This window comes from Alligator sinensis, unplaced genomic scaffold, assembly GCF_000455745.1.
Source record: "Alligator sinensis unplaced genomic scaffold, ASM45574v1 scaffold465_1, whole genome shotgun sequence".
In the NCBI taxonomy this organism is placed as follows: Eukaryota; Metazoa; Chordata; order Crocodylia; family Alligatoridae; genus Alligator; species Alligator sinensis.
In genome coordinates, this window is record NW_005841979.1 from 1,897,055 (window position 1) to 1,915,958 (window position 18,904).

At 40.6% G+C, this 18,904-nt stretch overlaps 1 protein-coding gene across 2 annotated transcripts in view; it reads right to left on the minus strand.

The window, feature by feature from the left end:
• Positions 1-17,492, minus strand: part of NAV3 (neuron navigator 3) — a 398,015-nt gene extending 380,523 nt beyond the window's left edge. For both annotated transcript variants that reach the window (XM_006021115.3, XM_014518732.2), the window contains exon 1: positions 17,080-17,492. In XM_006021115.3, the coding sequence (XP_006021177.1) occupies positions 17,080-17,322 (243 nt within the window). In that variant the 5' untranslated portion in view covers positions 17,323-17,492. The remainder of the gene's footprint in view (positions 1-17,079) is intronic.
• Between the last annotated feature and the right edge of the window lie 1,412 nt (positions 17,493-18,904).

Here is an 18,904-nt window from a genome sequence, read left to right on the forward strand (position 1 = left end):
GGGGGGGGGGGGGCAAACTCTGGAGGAAAAAAGGATCAGACCTCTCTGGAGCTCAGGCAGCATTGGGGGTGGGAGGGTAGGGGGTGGAGAGCTCCAGAGGGGCCTGACCCTTTTTTTTTTTTTCCTCCAGAGCTCATCCCACCCCACACCACAACTGGTGAGGACAGTGAGCCAATCTGTGTGGCAGTTCAGGGCTACGGTGCTCACTTGGCCTGAAGTGCCTATGGGGCAGCGTGCCTGGCCCCACTACACCCTGGCATCCCTGCTCACCCTAACTCTGGAGTGGCCACTGCATTCTGGGAAGCTAAAGGACTGCAACTTGGGCAGAATAGCTGTGGGATCCATGCCTTAATGGAACCGGAGCAAAATAAAGTGGATTAGAAATAACCCTGCCATGGAGTGGTATAACTTTGAGTTGAATAACAAGTGCTTTAAGTCACTTAAAAAGGTGTTAACATACAGCCAATCCAGGGGTTAAGAGCTCCAGATGCTCCCTAACATTATGGTGTAAGAAGGCCCTAAGAAGGTATCCCATTGGATTTCTAGTTGTGGTTGGGCCAGCAGTAATTGAGAACTGATCCCATGACAATGCAGGAAGCAACAAATTTAACAAAATAATCTTTGGCAAGCATTTGGGATAACATGGAAAATATAACAGAAAGTGGGGATTGATAGGAGTTGTGTAGGTGCATAGATATGAATTACTGAATTCTAATCTCAGGTCTGAAATAGACCACTTGGCAGCCTTTGTAAAGTCCTGTGAGAGCTACAGATGAAAAGCTATGTTTAAGAACTCTGTAAGATTATTATTACCTCGTTCAGAAGGGAATATTGTGAAAAGTAGTGAATTCTTGTCAGAGCCTTAAAGAGGTAGAACATTAGTGCCGAGGACTATCCTTTATTTTTAAGACTATGAAAAGTAATCTTTTCTAAATCTCTTCACAATCACACCAGAGCACATAAAGCATACAGGGTATTAAAATGGGCTAGGCCCCTTTCCTCCATAAAACATTTTTATATAATAAACCCCCCCATTACCATATACATTTATTGGATCTGTGCATATATACATGTGTGTGTTTTGGGGAGGTACGGCTGTGTACATGCACATGGCTATAGCTTTAACATATTCAGTGAAGTAGGACACACAGCAACATTATAATGACTGCAATCGACACAGTACAGTATCATGGCGCCAATGTCAAAACCACACTTATCTCTCTTCTATAAATATGATTCATCTTAGTGGCTCCAGTGAAGTTATCATAACATAGTCAGTGTTTTAAATTATTAATATTTTTAGTCATCTCCATTTCAATCTATGTCTTGCTGCTTTGAGATGTGCTGTGGCATGCCAATACTTGGCACACTGCAACACATCTCAAAATATTTTAAAAGCAACTATAAGATGAACTAAAATGGAAGGGTTTTGAAACACAAAACTTGGGTTCTATAAAACTGTAAGCATCCCACAGTAAACAGAGAGAACATTTGGAACCTTAACTCTAACTTCCTTCTTTATAGTTAAACCTTAGTTTGTGCATATGTTTGAGTATGTAAAATGCTTGCTTTTGAATTATTTTAACATAAAAAACATTATATATTTGCAAGTGATGTATAACTTGAAGTTACAAGACAAGATGATGCTCACAAAAATTAGCTATGTATTTTTACAGCACATTGTGCCAGTACAAAGTGGCAGCCACCATCTTTCTAAAAGATTTTGTTTCTTTTAGTAGCAACAAAATTAGTAGAAATATGCATACTTGGTAACAAATATTAACTCTGTTTTCACTTCTTGTGCTGGAAATACATTTTAAAACAATAGTATTCAAACTGAATACCCAGTATTGCAAAGGGTAGAACTGCGGACCACAAAGATGTGTTCTGGGAGTTCAGCAGAAAACTAATATCTTGCCTCTTGTTTCTGCTACTGATTTGCTGTTTGGCTTTGAAAGAAAAGATACATAGCACATGGTGCCTCAGTTTACCTCTATGTTGAACAAGTGTGATAGCACCGTTCTATGCCATAAAGATGTTGTGAATCTCAATTTACTGGTTGCAAAAAGCCATGCTATTTTCAGAAAGAAGAAACATACAGTGTTGGTATAAAATATAAACTAGCAATGTTGGCCATTTTTGCAGGAAATGCAAGATATAGCATCTGTCCTTTCAGTCTGAAAATGTGATCATTATCATTTTTTCCGTACTGGTATTGATATCAGTTTCACAATGTAATCTTATGATTCAATTCTGATACTAGTGTTCAAGATAAAAAGAATGAGGTTTTCTGTAAATACCATAAAAAGTATATCCCTAATCTCCTGGCTTTCAGGGAATTTAAGTACTTCAGTATTTCAGATGCTGATTTGGATCTATTGTAGTATATTCAATTTCAGCTGCAGAGTTCCTTTAAGCAGTTTTCTTTTGGATGATACTATTCAGTCTTCATAGGGTTTCAAAATACTAACTCTTGATTTACCTTGTTTTGTTTCTCCAACATGGCTCATTCTGAGAAGCTTTTAAGGGGTCTTTTGGAGGTGAGTGTAACCTTTTCATTTCCCTCACTCAAGAAAAATCGTTTTGACTGCCATAAAAGCAGAACAAACTAGAAAGCCACTGCACTGGCACCGGAGGTCGCTCCTAGTCCCACCGAAGGAAAGAACCCAACACTGACTTCGGTTTTGTTTCCAGCCCCACTCACCTCTCTTTTTATACTCTCATCAACACACCTTCCAATTAACCATATGGTAGCATGCAAGTCTAAAAATCAAGTCTCTGTGCAATGCTGCATGCTCAGACTTAGCTCTCTTTGCTAATAGGAAGCAACCACTGTGCTAGGGTTCATATCCCAACACCTGTGTCACATTTAAGTCATACATTTGCAGCATTATACATGCCTTATTTAGTTCTAAATTATAAACAAGGACAAATCATTAAGCTTGTTATAATGATATAATAAAATATAATTAACAAACAGGAAGTACCAACATGATGGACTGATAATGTGAAATAATTCTGAGAGAACTTGCTTCACCGTATAAAATCAAAGGAAATTCAAGCCTTTCAATGGTGTTTTAAAGTAAAATTAATATTTTTTTTTCAAAAGTGGGTAACCAGCTGCTTTAACTACTGTTAAAACAAATCAGGAGTTAAGGGTACTTAGCCCTGGAAGAACTTTATGAATGCAACGAAGGGTATTGATAGGCAAGGGTTTGTTTTTTTGCGATATCTTTTACCGGACCCATTACATAGTTGGGAGAGATGCTGGACAAGCTTTTGGACACAAAGCACCTTTCTCTGAGCTGAAGAACACCTTATGCCCAAAAGCTCTCAAGCCCTGCAAGGACAAGTTTCCCCCCTGTGAAGCACTTCAAAGCTGGCATCCACAGCCCTGAACATCATACTACAGTTGTGGGGCTGTCGAGTACTGCACTGGGGGAGGACTTTTCTCCCATGTGACATTTGAGAACGCTGCCTACAGTCCCCATGAGTAGGTCTTTCAAGTGGTGTGCGGGAGTGTTCCTGCAGGAGGGGAAGCAGTGCACACTGTGACTCATGAAGGACAGCGGGGCAGATTCTACCACTTCTGTAAGTGTACAAGCATTTACTAAACTGGACTAACCCCCCCATTGCATAAGGTTTAACTTTCTATTGGGTGCACCTTTTTTTTTTGTTCAGACTGCTTTTGGGAGAACACGTGTACACTGAACATCTCTACCTAACTAACAACTATCCTACTGACAGAAATGTAATGCTTATACATTCCCTTGGTCTCTGACAGGGAAGAAATGGCCAGCAGTAAGCAAAGGAGACACCCCGATCAGTCACTGGCTAGGTACAGCCAGTCAAAGAGCCTGAGGCTGAATCAATTCAGTCTTTGCAGGTTAATCTAAGATGCATAGATTCAATTGAAAGGGAAGTGAACAGACATTTACCTTTGATACAGGTAACGCAGCCACATGCCTGCAGTACCTTAGGCCAGAAACCAGGGAATGCTAGAGCATGGCTTTCTGGCCGTGTTCGCTTCCTCTTCCTGCTCTCCCAAGGGTCTCTGGGATCTGCAGTCCAGAATCACAGCAGCAATCTGTAAAGCTACTCATCACTTCCTCTTCCCGCTTCTAGGTGCCTCTGGAATTTGTAGTCCACAGCTGCAGCCAGCGGTAAATTTGAGCAGGGGAAGGGCTGTTTAATCCCCCACCCTGGCCCCAGCCTCCAGCTAGGGTTTGCCTAGGGGGACATCCCAGCCCATACACTGGGCTGCATCCCCAGCTAGGCTTGCCCCCCACCCCTTTATCAGCCAGCCCTCACTGCTCCAGCTATGGAGCAGAGGGGCAGGGATAGCCGTGCTCTGTGGAGCAGACAGCCCAGCCCAGGGCTGCAAAGCATGCTGGGATGCTGAGGGACTATGATTTAACTTGAACCTGGAAGGGGGCTGGGACAGAAGTTTCATAGACTGGTTTGACCCAAATCAGTTAAGTCTGATACTACATTCAACCAAGTTTATCTTAAACAAGTTTCAGCCATTTTGAAATTGGTTTATGTGCACTGAGCTTGCTTCTGTTCTGTTACAGGTTTAAACCAGTTTCTGACCACTTAAACCAGTTTATGTGTAACTTCTGTCCCTAGCCACTGTGAATAGTGAAAGTAACAGACATATCTCAAAATATTTGATTTTTTTCTTCTACATTCTTATTTATTACCTATTCATTTAGCTATCTAAAGTGTTGTATTTATTAATGGCTGATTTCTTGTAATATAATTGTTGCTATTTATATAGTCCCTTTGGTTCTCTCTTCCCTCCTGTAAGAGAGTCAGTTTACAGAAGTGAAGCCCTGTTTACTGCATACATGTGTTGCCAGGAAATCCCATTGTTGTTTTTAGTAGTGAGTAAAAGTCCTGCACCTTGACTTATGTCTTCCTCACCCTAAATCATGCATGAGCCATATAGCCCTTTCCTGCTTAATGAAAGTATACTTTGCAGCACTTGCTAGGAAGTCATGCATGATCATTCTGATTACTAAGATGCGGTGGTTTTACAGATGTCCTGTAAATCAAATCCCGATGCACAACAGGAAGTCTCAACTGCCAAATCTTTTGGAGTCCACGACAATATCGTCAAGATGCAGGACCAGGTGTTAGATATTTAGAGTGATGGTTTGAGTAACTATTTTTTATAAAAGAAAAATGCATGGGAGAGACTGACATCTCTTGTGCCGATTGTTCAAATTTACTGCAGATGCATTAATTGGACATTTTCACCTGAATAATTTATTTTGAGTGCATGTTGAAAAACAGATACTCTAAATATGAAAACTTGTCCCACAGTGTTAAGATCTCAGTGGTGGCACAGGAGCAGAGAAACCATTAGTGGAAAGCAAAAATGGCCAGACAGATAAGGCAGAACAAATGTCATTCTGAAAGTAAGCTAGCACAATCCTAATATTGTATTTGGTTGGCTTTTTCCATGTTTTATTCAGAGCAAGTTGCAGACATGTTTAGTGGCTGGCACCTTCTCAGTTTATATACCCAGAAATTCTACAATCCTACCCTAACCACTTTAGGATTACGTGTCCCTTTGATTTGATTTGCTTATTTTCCAAGTTCTCTCAACTTGGTTTACATAGTGCATACATATGAGCCATCAGAAATCTGCACACTTCACACAAGGGAATTATCTACTTGCATTTACCAGACAAAACACTGTGCATTCCTTTACTGAAATTTAAATATGTTATACTATCAGCCAATTTTCTCCTGCCAATAAAAACAGAAAAGAAAGGTTTATGACCTTAAAAACATCATGGGCAACTGAAGATTCACACAAAATAATCCACTAATAACTCAGAGTTATAAATGCCCCCCCCCTCCTCCTCACCCCCCAGCAAAATCCCCAAACACGCTAGCTGTAAAAAGGCTATTGTTAAATCATGGTTTCTATCCAAGACCACATCCTGTGAATCAGGTCAAAGTGAAACACAGAGCTGCTTTAAATGAGCCACTCTTGTCTGCACTGCACGTAAGTGTAAAAAAATTACCTAATTAGCTCAAGATATTAGTACGTTAGAAAAAGGAGGCAGCGGGCTTAACCCAGAGATTAGCTCGCGGGTTAAGAAAACAAGCGATTTTCAATTGTAATTGACGCCATTATATTCTACCAAGTGCAAACTTTTCTGCCAAAAAATAAACCAAAGAGCATTTATAAGCAGAAATCATTCAAAAACCTTTCCCAAAAAGACACCTGCTTTTATTCAGGACTATTTATTCTTCCTACCTCACGTTTAATAAATGGTGCCCACAGAAGTACACATAGGACTTTTGTGCATGCTTTTCTATCCCAGAAAGAACATAAAGTAGGCTGTCTTTCTAATAGTTTATGTTGATCAGGTACTTCAGAACCAAAGAGCAGTATTTACTTGCACCAAGAGTAAAACTAAATTAGACACTAGCTCAGTGACCATTCTTATTGGCAATGCTTATCACTAATTTCAGGAGGAAGGATAAGCCAGAACTTTACATGGAAACTTTCAGTGAAGAGGAAAAATTCTTCATTATATCGACATTTCTTTCCAAATAGATGTTCTTTAAAAAGAGAAGGATAGTCTTGTGGTTAGCAAGTTGGACCAAAACTCAGGATGTCTGGGGTCCCATTCCTGGCTCGGCCACAAAGTCCCAGTATGAGTGTGAGAAAATTACATGCTCCCTCTGTCTCAGTCTCAGCCTCCCCCATCTGTAATATGGAGATGCTATCTTTTCTTCTTCTCCAAGCCTTTATCTTTTGTGTTTATTTCAGTTGTGAAATCTGTGAAACAAGGATTTTTTTAAAAATGTGTATGTGCTGCACTTATCTCAAAGAGGCCTCAGTTTTCTTGGGGGATCTAAGCACAAGAGATGGTTGAAACTCAAAATTTTCTCTTTGAAGGGAATTTTTATTGGGAAAAATAATCTAAATACCCTTGAATGAGAAGGACTCTTAGGTCCCTGGAAGCAGTCCTGGAGTTGCTTCAGATCAGGTGCAGCCTGGGGAATCCCCTGAAGTCCAAGGGTCCAGGCTGAACAGCCTGGCACCAAACTGAAGTCTTGGCTCTAGCTGGGATTCCCAGGGTTTTCAGGCTCCCTCATACAGTGGTAGAACCCCATATTCTTGCTGCATCCAGGCTCTATAGCAGCAAAGTCTGGCTCATGGGCCAAATCCAGCTGGCAGCTGGACTCCATTTCCCAGCAGCCCCTGCCTATGTGGCTAGGGCCAGTTTCCATGGAACCCCCAGCAGCAGCCCTGCTATGATAGCATGGAGCCACGGTTTCCTTGGAGACTGGCCCCAGCAGAGCTGGCAGGGTGCTCGGCAGGGCAGGGAGTTGCTCCAGGACTGGGCTAGGATTTTGCAGTGGTGACAGCGTGGTCCGGAGCCAGGGCAGAGCCATAATCTACAGCCTACATACTCCAGGCAGGGGCATGCAGGCAGAGGACCACAGCTCTGCCCCAGCTCTGGACCAGGCTGTCACCACTGCAAGGAGCCAGGGCAGAGCTGTGATCCACTGCCTGCATGCCCCTGCCCGGAGCATGCAGGCTACAGATCGCGACTCTGCCCTGGGTGTGGACCATACCATCACCACTGCAAGAGCAAGATCCCAGCCTAGCCCTGGAGCAGCTCCTCACCCTGCCACACCCTACCAGTACTGCTGGGGCCAGTATCCATAGAAACCCTGGACCCACACTATCATAGCACAGCTGCTGCTGGGGTCTCCATGGAAACCAGCCCCAGCCACGCAGGCAGGAGCTGTTGGGAAATGGAGTCCACTACCAGCTGGATCTGGCCCATGAGCCGGATTTTGCCCGCCTCTGCTCTGTAGAGTTCTTGGATAACCCACAGGGGTAACCCATATGGCAGATTGCTCCATAATTGAACTAGCAGGAATCCACATGTGCATCAGGTTCCTATGGGAACTCAGCCTGCATTTTGGTGAAAGTTCAACAAAAGCAAGATACTTAGGCAAAAGATTTCAGTTTCAACAAACTGGCTTTTTCTAATGAAAAGCTATATATCATCACAATGTAATACAAATAAACAACACCTGTTTTCTGTCAGTGGCTAGTATAATTTTTCAGTGCATATTTGTGTATCAAAAAATTCTATAACTATCTAGGTGCTTAATGTTTTCAGTACTTCCCTTTGTAGGGCTACAATTACCAAACGTAAATTGTTAAAGGCCTTCAGTTTCTAAAATAGGTGTTCCTATAATGCTTCCACCCATGATCTATATTCTGTTTTAATTTTATTTTGCTAATAAAAGAAAACACAAATAAAATGAGCAAAGACAAGCTTTTAACTCAAATTGATAACTATCCTCCCAATTCTTTTCACAGTTACAAAAGAGTACCAGCCCGCATAAAGAGCAGCTTTTGACCACACGCATATTTGGAAACGTACTGCATTCATCAGCATAGAGGTTTTGAGAATTACCTAGCTATGTTATTGTACATTTATCTCAATCAGACCAAATTGTAGGTGGTAAAAGTAATCATGAAACACATGCCTAACAGTAAACCAACTTCTAAGCTCTTACAAAGCCTCTAAATCAGTTACCTTAGATTTTAGACAGATGGTTTTCAATAAGGAAAGCATATTAAAGATGCTGCCGGCGAGTGCTATCTTCTTGATAAAGAAATAATACAGAACACAGGGCAAGAAACTGAAATTAGTGACATTCTGAATACCTGCCGACTGTCTCAGTTTGGCTGAGGTGACTGAGAATTTTAAACACATATGGTCTCAGGTGTATGAAGTGCTGGCCAAAGTTTCTGGCAGTTAATTCAGCAATTAAAAATCAGTGTTGGCTTCCCATCACTAGTGGCCACTATGAAGAGAAGGCAAGAGGTCTCTGGCTGCCTCTACTGCCTTTTTTCCTTACTTGGCCATTATGCTACAAGCCAAGGAAACATCAGCATAAGCACCCTGAAGAACAGATTACTGCTGTCCTTGGTCTAAACTTCACAGCTTCAGATACTCTTAATGTATAAAAGTTGATGGAGGAAGGGTTTGGAAGAAATAGGGAAAGGAGTCCATTTTTTTAACCCCAAGTACCCTGTCTTGAGGTTGAAAGTAAGAAACATTTCAGGCAAGGAGACCCACAGAGAATGGATAGGAGCCATCCAGGAACATGGAGATATCAGAGATGAGAGGCCACAGAGGATACAGATGCTTATGTGGGATAGAGACTTAAGAGCTCGTGTTGGGGAGAAAGAGATTCAGAGACAGACTATACAGTGAGGATAGGAAACACCAGCAGATGGAGAAAGAGATCACATGGAAAAAGGGCAAATGCTTCATATAGAGTAGGCAAACAGAAGGCAAGGCAGATTTCCACTTTAAACTAACCAGAGAGAGAGAGAGAGAGAGTGTCTAGATGTAGCTCACATAATCAAATGAGTGGGTGAATAGAGACAGACATGGAACACATTCATAGTACATATCTTCCTCTGTCATTCTGGTGGGAAGAGTCCAAAAATCAACACATCTCTCAGCTAGAGAGAAAGAGGAGAAAAATTCTATATCATTCCATTGTATGAAGATGAAAAATAAATCCCCCAGAAGGCAATGGAAGAGAATATGCCTGCCATTTCCCCCACAAAATGCTATGGAAGCAGAGGTAGCAGACAACAAGCCTACCTCTGTATGAATTAAGCTACACATGGAGAACTCCAATTAGATAAGGAATATTGGTTCCATGGTGGTTCCTTCAGTTGTATGCATCTAAACCCACCCATGATTCTCTCTGTGTCTCCTACGATATCCTGACCTTACTCTCCTCTTCCCTGTAGAGTTACAATGGCATATATCTCCATACTGTCTACTTCAATATTCTCAACTAAGGAAACTAGATCTTGTGGGAGAAATATGGAGCCAAACCCAGGAAGGGGATGGGTTTCACCACTGAAATTACTGCTTATATCTGGATGAAATCAGGCAATACTCTGCTAACCATAGCTATAAGAATACTCTATGTTCTTCAGATCCTGTTGTTAAAAAAAAGTGACTCTTAATTATCTGGCTTTGGCATGTCACTGATAAGAGAAGAGTAAGTAATGGAATGGTTTGGAGAAAGGAAGAGGAAAGGTTAGAGTGATTTAAGGGAGATATTTTTCTTTTCCAATATGCAGACAACTCACTGGATATGAATAGGTGGAGATCAGCCCATGGTCAGACAGAAGAATCTTAGAGCTGAAATTTGTCTGGATAGTGGAACAGAACTTTATTCCAGGTCTGATATCTGGTGACAGCCAGAAATTACTGCATCATGGGCAAACTCCTAAGAGCTGTTTCTATGCTGGCTCCAATGCCATATTGGAATAGTAGAGGCTAAACTACATGGGAAACCCTCAAATCAAGAATAGGTGAAGTATTACGATTTTAGTTATCTATATTACTAGTTTTCTAGGCTGTTCAAACTAGCAGCAGGATACAATCTTAGTTTTCTGTCAACAGCCATCAGGGTTGGCTGTGCCTTAGTTTCCTTTGTGTTTTAATTTTCTGGGCCATGCGAAACTCCAAACAGCAGATCTCTCCCTACCATCCCTGAATATGGAAATTTGGATCAAAACAAAATGGTTCAGCATTCCCAAATCAAAGTACTGAATTTTAGTCTGTGATTTTTTTAAAAATTTAGATCAGTATTTAACCACATTCTAATGAACTGCTGTGGGTGCCACATACCCCATTCTCTTCTGCTTGACCAGACTACTGGGCCAGACTACATCTCCTCTCTTTCTGTTTCTTTACAGAATTTTTCCATAGTTTCTCCTAGGCTTATGTTCTAGGAATGATTCCCCAGTTCTTGAGGTGAAGAGCTTTGTGGTTCAGGGGGAAATCTCCTCATTATACACTTTTGCATTTATTCCCAACATCCTCTGTAGTTTCTACGGTTCTCACAATTCACACCGAAACTACACCTCCAAGCATAGGCTGTGGAATGAGGTGGGCCACCCAGGCTATGACCTGACCAATTTTTAGCATGTTAATTTATATAACCCACAAATGCTCAATTGTCATTCCAGTTAAAACTGTATAGATTTTTTTTTTTTTAACTGCATAGCTAGCTATATTAATGTGCTAAAAGTTGGTTGGGCCATGGCCCAGGTGGCCCACCCTGTTCCACATCCTATGCCTCCAAGAATTTCTCTATTCAACACTGAATGTAATAGGGCTAGGACACTCTTAGCCTATAACCTGTCTTAGAGAGCCAGTAAACACTGTTTTACAAGAATCTTAATGCAAGTCAAGTCAGAAAACTTCTCCTTTCATATGGCTAGGACAAGCAATGGCAGAGAAGGTGCAGGTTAAAGTTGCACGTTTTTAATTTTAATTTAAAGCAAGTCAGAAAACTGCTCCACACAGAAGCGGTTTAGGTTTTCAGAAACTGGACCAGCTTCAGAATGTCTAGAGCTTGTGTACAAGCAATTAATTCTTGCTGAACAGAAGGAGTAATGACATACTGGTTTGAAAGACTAAACAATTATGGGAGAGTCTAAATTAGTGGATACAGAAAAGGGTCGGACATATGCAGAAGTCTGAAAGAATGTTGGCCAACAGAAAAGAAGCAGCAGAAAAAGCAAGCAGACAGCATGGACAAAGAGGAAATATGAAGCAACAAAATAGATAATATTATACTACAAGAATAAATTAACTCAGACAGGAGGGTAAAATTGAGGGGTAAAGTATGAAAATGAATGGGTCAGATTCAGCTTGAGATGATGCCAATTTATGTCAGCATTAAATGAAGATGCAGTGCTCGTGAAAGACAAAAGTTTGATGTGGAGCAGAAAAAGGCTGTGGGAGCAGAAAATCAGGTGCCTATCAAATCAGCAGTAAGCAGCATGCTAGTGAAGAAAAGCGAATGCTTAGCAGTTATGCTGATCCAAAGTATCCCCTCAGTATTATGAAAAGCTCATGTGAGCTTACCTTCAACCACACTGCAAAGCATGCGAGGAAGGATGACGATGTCAGCCATACAGTCTGCTCTGTTTTGGAATGAATGAACTCTGGTGCTGGGAAGTACAACTTCGGTACCTCTGTTAGCTGTAACTTTTGTATAATAAATTCTGCCTAAATTCCTTCCATGACCAACCATTGCTTAATTTACGTACATTCCTTCTCCTGCTTTTATTCAACATACTTTTTTCATTCCTATCACTGTTTGGTGGAGTGTTCTATGGTAGGAGACAGTATTACAAAACATGCCTGCATACTTTTTAGATGGCCTTGATGTCATGGTCTTTGGCAAGCAAGATGAAAACAGTAACATAGAAACATGAAATGAATTATAGAATCATAGAAAATCAGGGTTGGAAGGGACCTCAGGAGGTCATCTAGTCCAACCCCCTGCTCAAAGCAGGACCCTCCCCAACTAGATCATCCAGCCAAGGTTTTGTCTAACCCAAGGTTGGATAAAGATTACGCCTAAGGTTGAATAAGGATTACAAAAATGGTATTTGCAGATATTAGTTTGAATTAAAAACTGTGAGCCCTCTGAAGTCAGTGACTAAACTCCCATTCATTTTAGTGCTGCCAGGATTTTACCTCATGATTTCATACCCATAACTGAATTCTTTCTCTGTGAAACTCTAGGTAACAGATAGCTAAGGAAAGGGAATGAGCTGTGACTGCTTTCCCACCATTTTTTTCATGAGTATTCCTGCAAGAAGCGTTTGCACAAGCAGCTTGAAAGTTCTTCATAGACTTGAGTCATCTAACCACAATATAATTAGGTGCAACTTAGGTGACAAATACAGAGCAAAATTATGAGCACTCTTGGAGCATTCTCATCTAAAAATCTATGTTCAAAATATATAATCAGCAAAAACCGCTTGGTTCAATCATTTCAAATAACAAATAAGCTAATAAAGAGACTACTTACCACAAACAGTTTGCCTAAGTCCCAACTGGTGAAAAACAAAAACAATATAACCTCAAATACATTTTCAACCCAGTGGTCTACAGCTGAAGAGTTACTTTCCTTTAAAAAAAAAAAAAAAAAAAAAAAGGCAGCATACTTTATTTAGGAACTTCAAACTCTATCATGTCCACAAAACAATTCAACATGTGCAAGCACAGCAGAACCCAGCAAGGAAGGAAGATCATCTAGGGAGCATTGAACTGATTTCTGCAGCTGTGTTCCTAGCTAGTCCTGGCAATGCAATAACCTGAAAGTGCCAACAGTAGTGTCAGAAGTCTCTAAAAATCAGGTGTGGTGTACATGAAGGCCACAGCGGAAACAGCTGGGTGGCAGTGACCTACTGTATTGCTATGTGTAAATCCAAATATATTTTGGAATTATTAGCATTTATAACAACAGAATATAAAATGGAGAATATATGTGTGCAATCTAAGACAGTAAGTGACCAGTGTTGCATTTTGAATGTACTACAATGCACAGCTAAAGTTTGAAACACAGCAGCTAAGGGTAAATGTTAACCAGATGATTAATTCATATGTTTCATTGTCTTTTATTGATATATATTCATCGTTTCCCCCTCAAAAATCAGAGCAGCCCTATATCCAATTATATACCATAAGCACACAAACTCTATACTGTATAAGCAGATTTGACTCTTGTTTGGAAACCGTGACTAGGTATTCATTACATTTTGATTAAAAGACCTTTTTTATCTGATCACTGTTATAATGGAAACAATCCTAAAGTACAGCACTGTACACCACAGAGCCATGCAGGAATATCATATGTTTGATTAATATGTTTGCTAACCAAGAAAATCAACCAAAATTCTATTGAAAACAGCACTCAAAAATGGTCAAGCTTTGGGATGGCGCCACATCATAAAATGCGGAATTTACATCTGCCCACAGCAAACATGAAAGGACATTAACCCTAATAATTCACTGAAAATATGTACTTAGCTGCACCTTTGAAGTAACCTAACCATGTTACTGAGGTTACCAAAGCAGGGGTCCTGAAGGATCCTGAAACAGGTTTTTTCTAACCATCACCATCCCACTGATATCTCCACATATTTTGGCAAAATGAGTTTTCTGGGCAGACCAAAATTGTGAACGGGAAATACATCAGAACACATTAAATGAAACAAATATGGCTTATATTTTCCAACTAAAGATAGGGTCAAAAGATCCTTATTTAGGTACCTGAATAAAATTGGCCTGGTTTTCAGAAATGCTTAGCACTTGCATACCTCACTAACTTCCACAATTTTTATATAGCATCCCTTTACTTTGGTGGGAGCTCTGGACACTTCATGGACATAGACTACAGAAGACAGTGGGAGATATGGGTGCATAGCATATCTGAAAATTGAACCTGTAAGTGATCAAAACCTCTGAAAAATCCAGCCAATTTTGTTCTTAGTATGTATTTTGCCCCTAACTTTACATTCAGTGAGCGTGTCTACATGAGACACTTTACTCATGATTAGAGCTCATTACTAAGCATCACTGTCTACACATGTGGACACTTACCTTTCAGTAATTTGCTCTAATTGCAATTAAGTTTGCTACCTGTAAACACAAATAGCAAATTTACTCCCAAGTACTTACTGCACAGTATGGCACATGTAGACAGCCAACCAGGAGCAAATATGCTCCCAGTCAGCCAGGCAACATGGGGTGGGAGATTGCTCCCTGCCCCTAGGAGCTGCTTGCTGCTGGGGCAGGCTCCACCACTAGAGCCCCAGCAGAGACAATGTTCTTCTGCCCTGGCAGCAGGGAGCTTCCAGCCCCCACTTTGCAACTGGGGAGTGGGGTCTGGGAACTCCCTGCTGCCAGGGCAAGGGGACATTGTCCCTGCCCAGGCTCTGGTGACAGACTCCACCCTGGCAGCAGGCAGCTCCCAGGGGCAGGAAGCAATGTCACAGTCCCCACCAGGAGACAGTCCATGAACTAGCACCCAGCCTAGAGCTCCCCCTGGCTGCTGCAAGGGGATGGTGCAGGGCCGGCTGGGGCAAGAGCAGACTGCTGTCACGAGCAGTAAACCTGCACCCATGTCCCTGCATGTGTAGATGCCTGCTGGGGGTGGGTTTACTCAAGAGTAAATTGCTCTAACGTAAACCCACCATGGAGCATTTGCATGTATAGATGTGAACATGTAGGCTGTGCCCAGTGTGAACATGCAAACTGTATACTTTTGAGAGCTGGATTTTCAAAGGACTGGGAACCTAAAAATGTCCATTAAAGATCAGCGTGAGCTATTGGCTAATGAGTTCCCTTGAAAACCTGGCTCTAGAAACATAAGAATTGCCAAACGAAAGAATAAAAGGGACTGCCAGACTGGATTAGGGCCATGCTCACATCCTGCCTTCAGTAATGCTCTGCACCACATGCTTCAAGGGGAGGTACAAGAACCTCTTGGCAGGCAGACCAGAGATAACCCCCTATGGATGTCTCTAATATTGAGTGATATAAATCCCTATGGATATGGGTACTTCAACTTGAAAGCTACTTTCTGAAAATAGTAACTGGCAGAACTGAAACACTTTTCCCCATGGTAACTGCAAAAGAACAATATTTAAAAAGTACTCTCAACACTTCCTCAATTTATCAAAACCGGTAACTAGGCACAAATCTATTATATTTATGGGGTATTAACTGAACTCTAGTTGTGTTCTGAAAAGCCTCACTAATATTAAACTTCAAAATACAATCACTTAAGGGAAAAAGATAACAACTTTAGACTACTCTATTCATTAGAGGGTGGGAATAATAGGGGTTTTTTGAACTTCGAGTGTAGGAGGGGCAGAGAACCCCAAGACAGACAAAAAGTGAGGCACAAAGAAGTGAAGGCATCAGCTCAAAATCCCATAGGAAGTCTGTGGCAAAGCCAGGAATGGAACCCAAATCTTCAAACTCTCAATCCTATCCTTTAACCACAAAACCAATCTTCTTTTCCAAGGGAGAGCAGTCCCACGCTCACAAACTAATGACAGTAAGGTACATGCATTTTGTGTTTGTGTGATGCCACCACGACTACAAATTTCCTTAGCATTAAAACAAAGTCATTATGAATATTAATTGAATTGCAGTGAGATAATCAATGAACACGAATCAACAGTGCTGAAAAAGGGACAGGAAAGTAAGTTTGCAAAATACTTCTCCCTTTATTTCATATATGGAAGGCAGGGGCAAGGTAGCACCTTAGAGACTGGCTGGTTCAGAGACATAAGCTCTTCTAGGGGACAAATTACATTATACAAATTCCTCACAGACTGAAGCTGAAGGATCCACAGAACTACACACTACAGGCAAGAAGGGATTCAGTGGCATGACTGTCCCCAAGACAGAATACATTTAAACTATTACAAAAAGATTACTGATGCTTAAAACAGCAATGTGTCAATTACCAGGTAAGCATCAATCTTTAAAAAAACAAACAAAATCTCACAAGGTTTTAAAACCATAGCAGCCTATGCCAGATGAATATGATTTGTTTTAATTGAAATCAAAATGAATCAGAACACATTCAAGCTATCAGAAAGGCAAACAGGAGCAGGCTGTTTCACAGAGGTGAAAAAGATAGGTACTCTCCATTCAGGTTCATTTTTTCTGGTTCAACTTTTCTGGAGCAAGTCTAACCAGATTATTTGAAAAGTGAAAAGAAGAGTCAAAGAGTTGATTTTATTTTAAAAATCCCCTCCCTTTGGGAATAGGTGTGGGTGTGAGAGCACTGCAATAAAACTAGAAGCAGCCAAGTTTCAATATTTTTGTAAGTCCTGTCATGTCATAGTTCTGTTTATCTGAGCTGCAGTGTGATTTTTATCACAGTGTAATATGACTCACCCTTATCAAAAAGTTTTCACTCCATCAGTTATCAAAATGTGCTTTCAAAACCCAGAGCATATATCCAAACTGCAAGAACAGGCAAAACAAACTTGAAATACTTGCTATGTGAATGTATAACAGAAACAGGAAAAAAAACAGTCATCTACCAAAACTGCTTCATGGTTTTACACATGTAGTCCATATCCATCAGGCTGGTGCTTAAAGGCTTTTATCAGGTTTTGCATAAGTAAATCAGCATTTTACAAGTTCGGATCTGCTAGTAAAGTACAGAACTAACCTTGCTATCCTCGATCTCCTTGCTCTTTCCTTGCAGCGTTTTCTTCTCTTCAAAATTACAGGTTGACTTTAATGTAAGCTGACAAGAAAGCATGGAGCTCTCTGCCCCAGTAAGCTCCAAAGAATTTGATGAATATTGCTGTGACCCAGTCGTGCCAAGATTTGGCATTGGAAGGGCCGTATGAATAGGCTTTGACCCTACAGCCGGCTGTCTTAGCTTTGAGGCAACCCCAAGTACAGGCATGGCTTTTATAAAAGTATCTTCTTTCTGCCAAAGAAAATGCTTCTGACCTCAGTCTGGTAGATTCCAGCTTCAGTAATTCCAGAACAAATACTTTAAACAAAAGTAGCAGTCATCTTTTAAAAAGCTTCTTAAAAATAATAGTATTAAAACTTTCATGAAGAGGTAAAACTTTCCTTCATCTCTCTGCTTCTCCTTCATACACACACACAAACACGCACGCTCTGCTTAGTCAGCCAGTGACTGTAAGACTAAACACTCCTCTGGGGCGTGAACTTATCATGAAGGTAACTGTCACAAAACTGCCTGTCTAGGATTAAAGAACTTGTAAATTGGCTTTTTCTTCTCCCGAAAGCCTTCCAATTCTGTGCTTTCAGTGAAAGAAATGAGGGAGAGACAGAGACAGAAAGACAGAAGTGGGGGGGGAAGAAATCTCCTTATAGTCCAACTGTCAAAACAGTACCAAGACCACAACAGTGGAAACACAGACTTCTTCCGGACTCCATAAATAGCCAGCCCACATTTAAAACAAAAAAACAAAAAAACCCACTCTTTTGGGGGTTAAAAAAAACTGAATCTGAGTAGTGTCCAAAGCAAACATCTGTTAGAAGAGTTTTTAGCCGGAAACAATCTCAATGATGAAGCTGTTTGTCTGATTCCTGGCTATTTTTCATTTCTGACAGTCATAAGCAACGGTGTTCCAGTCCCTGTTCATCCCGTAAAATCAGGTTAAAATCGTGGCGAAGCATGGCTAACAACAGATGCTGAATCACAGTGTGGGTAACATCTGCCTCTGCTGTGAAAAATCCATTCAAAAACAAAAGGGCAGGATATAGGAAAATAACAAACATTGTTATGAGTTCTAGTCAATACCATTTTTTTCAATGTTTTATTTTGTTGAAATCATTGTTTCAGTTTTAACACTTCCCCTTCTAAAACAGTTTAAAGCTCCAAAAAGTCCATGTCCAAATGAAAATTTCTGTTAATTAGTCTTTAAACCATTCTAATCTACTGATATCAAACTCTTTGACTTTGGAAATAGAAGACTGAGAGAGATGCAGCAAACTATAAAATCAGTCAGAGCAAACTATATAAATTTGTAAGCAGGGACATACCGAGTTTATGTTACTCAGAGAATTAAAAGAAAAAAAAAAAGTAAAGTCCGCCAAGCCTTCAAAACAGGCAAAACCCCTTAAAATGAGATTGATGTCAGAAAAAATAGTGCCTGAATAGAAATGGCACTCCAACAAACATGCTTTGAATGTAAAATCATATCAGCTGCCCATATGGACCATCATAAGTTTTGCCACATTTTGCTTTTCTTCTCTCTAGAACTGACAAGGTTATGGGGGGGGAAGGGGGAGACCTGGATCTTATTCTAATACTCTAGCATCATAGACAGAAACATTAACTATATCTCACCCACACATTTATTTAGCAAAAAATAATTAAAGCTTTAATTAAAATACTAAAGCACTACCTTTTTCTACATTTAATCATGAAGTTGGGCTAAAAGTCAACTCTCTTCACTCTTGACAGATGACGCCTGACTAAGGGAGGTTTGAGTCTTCTGTAATGACACAGA